The sequence below is a fragment of the Mya arenaria genome, chromosome 4 (assembly GCF_026914265.1).
Source record: "Mya arenaria isolate MELC-2E11 chromosome 4, ASM2691426v1".
In the NCBI taxonomy this organism is placed as follows: Eukaryota; Metazoa; Mollusca; class Bivalvia; order Myida; family Myidae; genus Mya; species Mya arenaria.
This window is the reverse complement of record NC_069125.1, coordinates 51,490,515-51,501,601: the sequence shown is the minus strand read 5'-3', so window position 1 is coordinate 51,501,601 and position 11,087 is coordinate 51,490,515. Positions and strand designations below refer to the sequence as shown.

Here is an 11,087-nt window from a genome sequence, read left to right as displayed (position 1 = left end):
AGGAGGGCAGAGGGCTGTTCTCAACGTTCCGTGGGGCCTCTCAAGGTGCACACGATAAAAAAAATGTGGGAGAACATCTGCCAACGCCTCAACGCGTACGTACATGCATCTTTTAATGACTAGTTATTCCATGTTGAAATTGGCCTAAAACTCTTGTATTGTAAACAACCAATGCTACATCTTTCGATCCAGTTGACCAATAATTTTAGGATAATAGTATGTTTAATCTCAAGGTACGATAACATGTATTTTTTGTCCAAAGGATGAATCAAACTGTTTGTTGTTTTTTTAATTTCAGATCAGGACTTTGTGTCGAAAGAAGGTCTGTGGAGGACATCAAAAGTATGTTCAAAAACAGTAAATCTCTTGGTATGTATAAATGTCAAGTTCTTTGAATAATGTCTCATTAAAGTCTTGAAATAAATGCTGTGTTTAAACAAATATCATGAATGATTGAAAGATCATAACACAACTTCTTATTTAAACTGATGTAATTAATTATGTTATAACAACTGAAATCAGTCCGCTGTATGTTTGCAACATATGAATAATTATGTCTTTTTTCCAGTAAAAGGCAAATTAGATGCAGCCAAAAAAACAGGAGTGGTCCTATCAAACTCTCTCCAGCCGAAGAGGTCTTGGCAGACTACCTAAGGGATGATAACCCGCGACAAATAGACGGCATCCCTGGGGGTATTGAAACTTATGTTACAGGTATAGAACACCCTTAATTTTGAAAATAATTCAATAAAACATTTTAAGCTGCAGAACATATCTTCAACCATAACTGCAGCAATTAAACTGTTATCTCTATTCAATCACCTTTTTAGGGTTTAAATGAGAAATACAATATTCCCCCTTTTTACAAAATGTATATGTTAGCATAATAAGTCATGTATCTGTACTAAACAACTATTTATATATTTAAAAAACAAAACAAAAAAAACATGTATTGCAGTATCATCAGTGCCAGAAGTGAACATGCCTTCTACTCCAACGGAGGATGTTACTGTTATGCCATTGGGTAATATTGTTCTTTATTCCTTTGTTCAACATACACCTTATCACATCTTATCCACACAGAACATGCTTTAACATTTACAATCGATTTCAAAATTTAATTGATTTTACATCTTATAATGCATGCTTGTTTAAACTGTACAATCAGCCATTTTGTACTCTTGTTGTATTGGTACCTACTTCTGAAGCTAATTTTAAATATTTCACTGACAAAGTGTACACAAATAATGTATGCAGCAAATGCACAACATGATATTCCACTTTTGCACCCAATGACCAAGTATAGAACCCACAAAATTTCTCTTGCAGTATTCTCTGTATCAGCTGTACATGAAACAGCGTCACCTGACCAACCACAGCCACCAGTTTCTTGTCCAGGTACCAGTCAAGCGTGTGACCCTGCAAAGGCTTTTGACAACAGTTTTGCCTATGATTCTTCAAGTAACACGTGGGTTACATTTGAATCTTGAGTATACTTTAAATTTACATTAATAAACATATAAACTAGATCCATTACGGTATGAGACAAAGGATTCTGATCATATCGTGTATGCATGCTCAGTCATTTAAATTAGACTTTCGGATGAACAAGCCCGGATTCTTTTACTATTGCATGAAATCATGTTTATGAACAAGCCCTGCTATATAAAATTCAGAATTTGAGCAAGTCCGGAAGACATTTTACCAGTGCAGGGCTTGTAGGCTTGTGTTAATTGTGCATGCTGAATTGGTTTGACTGCATTTTGGGAGAGAAGCAGAGTTTCACTGAAAGTGAGTCATTCTGTGGCAAGTGTTGAAGAGGGTATGTGTATCGGTTATTTTTATGTTAGTAATTGTAATAATTGTAATAATAGTTCAGGTATCAGATTGTCATGGACGGTGCAAGTGGAAGTACAGTGGAAAAAACAGACTTCCAGAAAGGTAACAAAAGATACCTTTTAAACGTTTTGTTTGTAATGCAACAACAAATTGTTTGTTTGTAAAAAAGAAGTATTTTGGTAAGACTTTTAAATATATTTAATAAAACCATTTGGTATTAATTGAAATCTCATACTAATGCTCATATCAGTTTAACCAATTTGTTTTTTCTTCATTAAAAAGCTGAATTAAATGGTTACAACACACATAATAAGGACAAAATATTTTTTATTTGCATTATTATGTGAATGACAATTCTTAGATAATATTTTTCATTTATCAGGTAAAAAAACTTCCCGCAAGCGCAAAGGACTGTCATAAGAACGCTTGTTTGCGCTAGATGAAAAACGGCTGCTGGCAGAAATAAGAGCTTACGACAGCCAGCATCTCTTTTAGCAAAATAAAATAAAGAAAGACAAAATTCATGAAATTCATGATCTTAACAAAAAACTCCTTCTCAAAAGAATAAATGAAGAATAAATGTGTTCAATTTGATTGCTAGGCGCCGCTATCTTGAACCTTCTTATGTCTCTTATATTATAAACAGAACTAAGCTAATCACACTTTTTTGTTGTTCGATAAGATGCATTATATTTAATTCTTAAAGAGTTTTAAGAAATTATGTAGAAATAACCTATATAATATTAGAATAAACCATTTTTCAAAATCCATTTTCAGTATGTTTGAAGGCTTATTAAAATAAGAGACTTAAGCTTGTTAAGCCTAAGATGTTTTGAGAAATGTGGGCCTGAATGTTTTAATTAACAGTTGCACTCTCTCAAATTTAGATATCATTGAATTTGGTAATATAAGAAATATAAGAAAAGTTGGTTTGGCCATTAATGCATACAATTCAATTTTAAAATTTAACTCGCAATATAACATATCTCAAATATTCAGAAACTGACAAATTTTGTATTTCTTCAAATTACTATTTGATCTTTTGTTAAAAGGGTTCTGTCACTGATTTAAAAAAGTAAAAGCAAAAATTGGTATTATTTGTCTGATGCGAGAATTAAAAAGTTGACTAATCAGTACATTGGTGAGACTTCAACTTTAAATTCAGACTGGAATATCATAATTTGATGTGATTTCTTTTGTAAAAGAAATAAAAAATATTTGTTAAATTCAGTTTAAGATTGTATTTTATTTCGCTTGTGTCAGAAAAAAACATATTTTCACACTAGTGAATTAAGTTACTATGAAAAGTATCATAAACCTTTGTCATAACTTAAGGTAATAAGTTTGTTCCACATACAACAACAGAAGTTATAAAGAAACTTGTCGTACATACATTTACATTTCGAAATTATTGTCGAAATGAATCTCATTACAAATATTTGCATTGTAGTAAGAAATAAGAAAGTAGCTCAAATCTGTAAGGTGCAACCATCTATGTTACAAATACATGGTTTTAATGGCTTGTCACAATTATGGAGTTTATTAAATATAAAAGATTATTTCATAGTTAAATTACATGTAGTAAGACCTATTTCATAGATATCAAAAACAATGTGATGTTAAACAAAATACACATCATTAAGTCATTTTCTGAATTGTTGTCATGTATCGGTGTGTGACTTTCATTTTCAAATAATGTTGGAAAAATTGAATTACTTTTTTTAAAAGTAATTTACTTTTCCATATATACGTTCATATTCAATTTTGTACACAGACTTTCGTCAGTCATTCTAATTTTGATTAAGTGTTTTGCGTCGTCTTCTTAATCATAATCATTAGATCTTATAAATAAACCTTACTCTTTGAGATTTGACACTTCTCAAGTATATCTAACTTAATCTTTTGTAAATTTACTTTTTGACAATAGTTATTTTTGAGCAGCACTTCCTCAGAACTTTCATTAGCTTTTTATCACTTTTTTCTCAGTGGTAACTACTACTCCTTAAAATAAGCATAGTGATATATATATATATCACATGGGCTTTTGGGGCATATTAATTATACTTAAAGTTGTTAATCAAATTCATAGATTGAACTTAAATGACCTGATTAGCCTTGAGTATTGGTATAAGAGATTAAGGTGAAGGTCTTGATTTGAATGCTTTTGAAAAAATTGTTTGCTTAATTGCTTGAATAGAAACACTTCAGATTTAATTGAATTGATTTGTTCCATCTGGTCATTATAATCATATTTTATGTGAAAACACAAATGCAAATAAAATGTTTTTTGTTTAAAATGGTATGTGACTCACATTCAAACCCATTATGTTATCATTTTTATATATGTATAATTGAATTATATTTTGATCATGTAATGAGGAATACGATCGTGTTCAAATTACTTAATAAATGTATTGAATCTCTTATATCTTGTTTTTCATAACCAAAAGCCATATTTGGTACCCAAGAAGAAATACACTTTTTTGAAAACGATCATCATGATTGCATGGTTAATGTCCCAAAATGGTATAAATATAGATTATTATAATTAGACATTTAGTGTTCAAATGTTTATTTCATTTCCTCATGTCATTTTTAAACACTTTAAATGACTCATTATATCAAACATTAACAAACCATGCCAAGCTCTACATATGTGGCCTGTTGCTGATTTACACAATTTCTGAAAAATGTATCATACTTTTTGAACATGAAAGGCCTTCAACATGAAACAACATTCATGGCACAAATAGAGAACAAAAAAGTGGGTAATTTTTAAATAAAATTTTGCATTTAGCAAAGACATTTATTTACACACCAGTTCAATTGAAAGAGGATCATAGTTAAATACCGGTAATTAAAGAATTACTTCAGATTTGAAAGAACCATGTGAAAACATCATTTATAAATTTATGAAAAAAATAATGAACAGGCATGTAAATATTACAAAAATAACTGGTTTCTAGAGTATCTAGAGAATCATTTAAAACAACAAAAATGAAATCTGACACTACGGCTACTATGGGAGAGCGCAGCTTTAAGACTTCAGAATTCTTAAACTTCTTACTTAATAATGCTTTTATGAAAAACAATCATTACTGATAACTAGATTGAAACCAAGTATTATATAGCTAAAAACCTACAAATATCAATTGACTAGGGAGTCCCAAAATATTTAAGTGATTAACTATTGTCCAATAAGTTAGAAAAATGCAACAGTGTTTTTTTCTTCCACATTAAAAATGATATCCTTCATAAGAACAATTGGTTTTGACATGTATTCATCCTTTTGAAATCGTCTAATTCAAAGTCAATATTTAATATTCATTAAACATAAATTTTAAGTGACACATCTTGAACAACTTACCAGATAATGCATTTTTTTTGAAAATATCAATTACCAATAACAATATTGTAACAGTGTATTGAATCGTTGAAAATTTAAAAAAAAAATCAATTGATTGGTAAATGCTGAAAGATTTTAAAAATCTAATATAGTCTCATATGGTAGAAGTTCTGTTCATTCTGAACATTTTTTTCAAATTGAACTAATCCTCCATTAGAACCATTGTTTTAGACATATATTCTTCTTTTGGGGTATATTTAAACACATGTATAAATTGTGGTACATATATTTTGGGAATTATAGAGCATCTTTAAGAAGTGTAATATTTACAGTACATCAAAGGTGGAAGTCAAGAGTTCATCTTTTAGGCAAGCGTACCCCAAATTCAAAAGTACTGCTCTGCAAGAATGTCTCTGTACAGCAGACCATTCCTTGTGCCTTCAAAGTTCAATTGGACTTCTGGCTGGTCATCATTAAAGTCATCATTTGGGTCCAAGGTGTCACCATTACTCAATCCGAAATTGTGCAGAAACACACATGCCACTATGATTGTGCAACAAAAATCAGGCTCCACTCTAAGTCCATACGACAAACAGAGAAACCTCCTCTTCAGGATCCCTAAGGACTGCTCAATCACCACACGCCTTCGTACTTGTGCTCTGTTGTACCTTTAAAGGATACATGTTAAAAAAACGTCATTGTAAATTAAATATAATAAGCCGTTTTCAAAATGTGAATACAAACTGAAATGAACAATTTTAAGCATTTAGTTGATTATTACATTGCAATTGTTCACACACATTTTCAAAACTTGCCATATCAATAAGCAAAATGGTTTCACATAATTTAAATATCATTTTTCAAGACAATCCATATTACTATTATTATATTTTACTACTTTCTCATGTCTAGAATGACTGAATTGGAGGCACTGATACCAAAATCAGCTCTGACATAATTTAATTTCTTATGAAAAATGTCATAATGTGAAAGTGCAGCTCAAAGAGCATACCACTAACATACATGTTTGGAGAGTAGGTATTAATTTAATTCAAGGGTTCTTGTCTAAACTAGATTGATATCTGTCAAGTTGAGATCATAAATCAACAATAATATATGACATTTGATTCAAGTTAAAATTACCGCTCCTGTTTTTGGCTTCTGGTTGCCAGGTATGGTGTCAACAGGTACGGCTTTGAGGGGTAGCCGCTGTCACCCAAATTATATCCATTCAAAGCACCTGAAAATGTGGAAACAAGATAATATTTGGAATGTTAAGAAAACACTGGAATTGCTATTTCAGTTGAATAATAAGTTATTTTTACATTAAGAGGTTGAATCCCAGCCAAAATTCCTCAAGATGGCATATAAAAAGGAGATGGAACAGACATGTTGGTGTACATTATTTTTTAATGTACCAGCTTAAGTTTCCTTCCATATAAAATATAACTATTTTATATCTTCATTTCATTCTTTCATGCATTTTCAGTATCAAAAAGTGAAATATTTAGAATGATAGGTTGTGAACTACCGCAATGAGAACATATGACTGATTCCCTAACTACAACACTTTTTATTAAAGCTGCACTCTTAAATTTACAACTTTTTTATGTTTTGTCTTAGAAGAAACTTATGTTTGCATAAATATCTGCAAACCAGTGATAAAAGACTACTGACAAAATAAAAGATCGCTGATCTCATGTTTCCATTCCAAAATTAAGGTTTTATGGCTTAAACCATTTCTAACAATTTAAGACAACGCATAAAAAATCATTTTTTGAACTTCAATATAAAAATCTGCAATCTTATTTTTTCTGTCACCAGTCTTATGTGACTGGTTTTCATACATTTTAGCATAAATTGGCTCATTCCAAGTAAACAAATGTTGTCACAACGTTCAATCTATGAGAGTGCAGCTTTAAGGATAATAGTAGAATGTTTCACTCCGTTAAGGGGTGCTAACTGAAAAATAAACAGGACTGTTATACTCAAAATTAGGAACATTAAGTAGATATGTATACCTGATTCAAGTTGTTGGCAAAGTTCCGACTCTCTAAAAATCCTGGCATCATTAACACTACCAGGCCATTTCGCAACAACATTCAAGAACCGAAAGCTCGAGTCACAAATCATCTACAAAATTCATAGATGAAAATTATGCTTTATAAATGAAAGTTAATTGTGCAAAGTTCTTTGAAGAATGATACGTTGATGAATATCAAATAACACATTTTAAACACAATGTGATATAAACTTAAGTTTGTTAAATATGATTTGCAGCACTATTGAAGATTAAATATTGCAAGCGCCTCCAATTGTATAATAACAAATAAAAAATTGGTATTATTGATAGTACAGTACATGTACGTCATAATTCAGGTCATTAGTTCCTGATTCATGTGTTATTTCATCTTCACATAAAAGTTTTTGATGTTTTTGAAATAGCTACAGTACTATTAGAAAATGGCTCTATGACACTTAGTTACCATTGGGTTAAGATGATTCACGCTTTGTCTTTATATTATGCGCCAATCAATTGTAATCGCCCCCCCCCCCTTCCGGACGCATTTGGCAGTGATTTTACCTGGGGGGGGGGAGCACGCTGGAGACACATTGGTGGGATACAAGGAAGTCCAGGTGCGATACCCTAGCTTTTTTTTCGAAGCCTTAGTTCTTAGGTAAAGCACCGATACAGGGGGTGGGGCTTTCCTGGGTTAAACCAGTACTGGGTTGAGCAGAAATCCCATGGACAGCACCCACTATATAGTGGGTGCCGGTGGCCAAAAACTGCAGTGTAACAATTAAGCACACTTAGAAGTGGCGGCAGAGGATTTGACCGACTCGTCGGCCGGACCATTGATTTGTACGCCCTGTCAACAAGCTGTATGATAGAGTGTGGCCGGAATCTGTACCGGTTGAATACCTCTAATTCAGACATCACTTCCAGCGGGTTGGTTCGGTCCTGAAAATATCGCGGAATCGGCAAACCAGCGATGCGGTTACGAATACGACGAATTCGGCGTCTGATGTCGGCCATTTTTAATCCATCTATAACGCGTTTAAAACCACCAACAAAGCAGGTTTAGCTAACGGGTTTAAGTCTATCAGATTAAGCGCGTTATTTGTTTCGAGAAATGCAACGGAATTACGGAATGGGTTTTAACCCGTTACTTATCGGTTTTGGCTTAGTAAGAGGTTTAAGAAGTTTCGAGAAATCGGGGCCAGCTGTGTACATTTCAAATATGTGTGCCCGTATAGTTACTGTGGTTGATCGTTAAAGTTTTCATTTTATGTAATAAAATCAAGAGTATTTATCCAATGGTTATCAAACTTGGTCAGACTATTTATCGGTATATTATCTTGAATGTATATGAATATGGGTCATCTCGGGTCAAAAACTAGGTCACTAGGTCAAATCTTTAGAAGAAATATTTCACCGTAATAAATTCAACAATTTTTAACAAATCTTGATGAAACATGGTCAGAATGCTTGTGGCATTATATATTGCATATTTTTAATATGGGTCAACCCCGGTCAAAATCTAGGTCACTAGGTCAAATCTTAGGAAAAATATTTCCACGTCATAAATTCAACATTTTTTTCATATCTTGATGAAACTTGGTCAGAATATTTGTCTGCATTATATCGTGCTTATTTTTTTATCGGTCATCCCGGGTCAAATTATAGGTCACTAGGTCAAATCTTAGGAAATCAATCCATGTCATAATTCAACAATTTTTACAAATCTTTATGAAACTTGGTCAGAATATTTGTCTGCAAAATAACTTATAAAAAATCATTATTTTTTGTAAAATCTTTATGAAACATGCATGGTCAGGATATTTGTCTACATGTTGTCTTAAACATTTGTGAATATGGGTCACCTCAGATAAAAAAACTAGGTCACTAGGTCAAATCTCAGGAATTATTTTGCCGATTTAATTAAAAAAGAAATCTTAGATGATAATGTGTGTCATCTAGGGTCAAATTCTAGGTCTCTGGGACAGATCTTATTGAAAAAGCTGATGTAATTATAAATTGCTCATTTTTTCTCACACAAATGGAATAGTTTCTGTTGATCAGGGTATTTGTATGAACGATTTATCCAATTAGTATAAGTATGGGTCTTTTTGGTTAAAAATACTAGGTCACTAGCTCAAATCCTAGGTTTACAAAATTGCATCGTCAAATAAAAAATCCGGCTTTAATGCGGCGTTGCCGCAGTGGCGTCTTGTTTTACATATATGTCTTGCCCGTACACTCATGGTAGCTAATCAAAATAACATTAAATATATCTTCCCCGTATACTAATTGTGGATGATCAGATTTGTTTTACATATGTCTTGTCAGTAAAATGACTGTGGATGATAAGGATTATTTTACAAGTATTTGCAAGTAAAGTAATTATGGATGATTAGGATAATTTTTCATTTGTCTTGGCATTTTAGGTAATGTGGAGGATAAAGATCATTTTACATTTTTCTTGCCCGCATTGCGTTTGTGGATGATCTGAATTATTTAACATAAGTAGTGTCTGGACAGTAATTGTAGATAATCAGATTTAATTTACCTGTCTTGCTAGTTAAGTGACTGTTGGTGATCAGAAATACTTTTGCATGAATTTGGCAGTATAGTGATCGTGGATGATTTGGATTATTTTACAGAATTATTGTCCGTTTGGTAATTTTGGATGATCACGATTAGTTCATATGAGTGTTAACTATTACGTTATCGTGGGTGATCAGGATCATTTTACATTTGTCTTGCCTGTATTGTGATTGTAGATGATCTGGATTATTTAACATAAGTCTGGTTCGTTTAGTAATTATGGATGATCAGGATTATTCTACATAAGTCTTGGCCGTTTAGTAATTATGGATGATCAGGATCATTTTACATTTGTCTTGCCAATATTGTGATTGTAGATCATCTGTATTATTTAACATACGTCTTGTACGTTTAATAATTATGAATGATCAGGATTATTTAACATTTGTCTTGCCTGTATAGTGATTGTTGATGATCAGGAATAGTTTACATTTGTCTTGTCCGTTTAGTGAATGAAGATTATTATCATAAGTCGTGTACGTTAATTGATTGTGAATGATAAGTATCATTTTACAGAAGTCTTGTACGTTTAGTGATTGCAGATAATCAGAATTAGTTTACATTAGTATTTTCCGTTTAGTAATTGTTTGTGATCGATCAAATTGTGAATGATCTGGAATTTTTGCCCCTACAGTGATAGTGAATTATCAGATTGTGAATGATCAAGAATGACAGATGATTTTACTCATTTGCTCGCCATTTTTGTTCATTGAGTATGCTACCTCCCTTACTGCACACAGCACATATACATGTGATATCAGTTAAACTAAGTTGTGGGTTGTAAACATTTCCAGAAAATAATGCTTTCCTATAAAAAAAAATGTGTCAAAGTTAGCCTTTCGGAGGTAGGATGAAAATGTTTCATTACAACAGTATTGTTTGTTCATTTAACGTGAATTAACATAGGGGCTTTCTAGTATTCCCAATGTATCTGGAGACGTCTTTACAGAAAAATGGTTTGTTTCTGCCAAATTCCTGATACTGATTGAATTGACTAGGGTTAAAGAATCACAGCAAGTCTGTTTTAAGCTTTAATTTAATTACCCTTTGCAAATGCGTCTGTGTCCCTATAAATTGTTATGTCTATATAGCGTCTTCCCCTGAGAACGGACTATATAACAAGCAGCGGACGAGATTACTTTTGAACACATAACTGTCAAGAATTTAGTTGCTTAAATGTAACCGCTAACTCTGTGTTCCTTATGAAAGTAAAATAGTTTAAAGCCAAGTTGATAAACGAGTTGTGAAACATAATGATAAGATGTTTTACCCCAAAACATACTTACATACGAT

General features: G+C 32.1%; 1 protein-coding gene across 1 annotated transcript; it reads right to left on the bottom strand.

The window, feature by feature from the left end:
• Positions 1-5,570: 5,570 nt before the first annotated feature.
• LOC128230896 (putative nuclease HARBI1) lies at positions 5,571-7,318 on the bottom strand. Its single transcript, XM_052943324.1, has 3 exons — positions 7,207-7,318; positions 6,329-6,425; positions 5,571-5,853 (listed from the first exon to the last, which is right to left on the bottom strand). Exons 1-3 carry the CDS (start codon positions 7,316-7,318, stop codon positions 5,571-5,573), a joined length of 492 nt encoding a protein of 163 aa, XP_052799284.1.
• Positions 7,319-11,087: the final 3,769 nt, after the last annotated feature.

What these genes read in the sequence shown, in the direction of transcription:
- LOC128230896 (XM_052943324.1), bottom strand. Translation starts at nt 7,318, where the DNA reads ATGATTTGTGACTCGAGCTTTCGGTTCTTGAATGTTGTTGCGAAATGG. An exon ending in TTGCCAACAACTTGAATCAG is followed by an intron (nt 6,426 to 7,206) that starts GTATACATATCT and finishes CCACATTTTCAG; the next exon opens with GTGCTTTGAATGGATATAAT. An exon ending in AGAAGCCAAAAACAGGAGCG is followed by an intron (nt 5,854 to 6,328) that starts GTAATTTTAACT and finishes TATCCTTTAAAG; the next exon opens with GTACAACAGAGCACAAGTAC.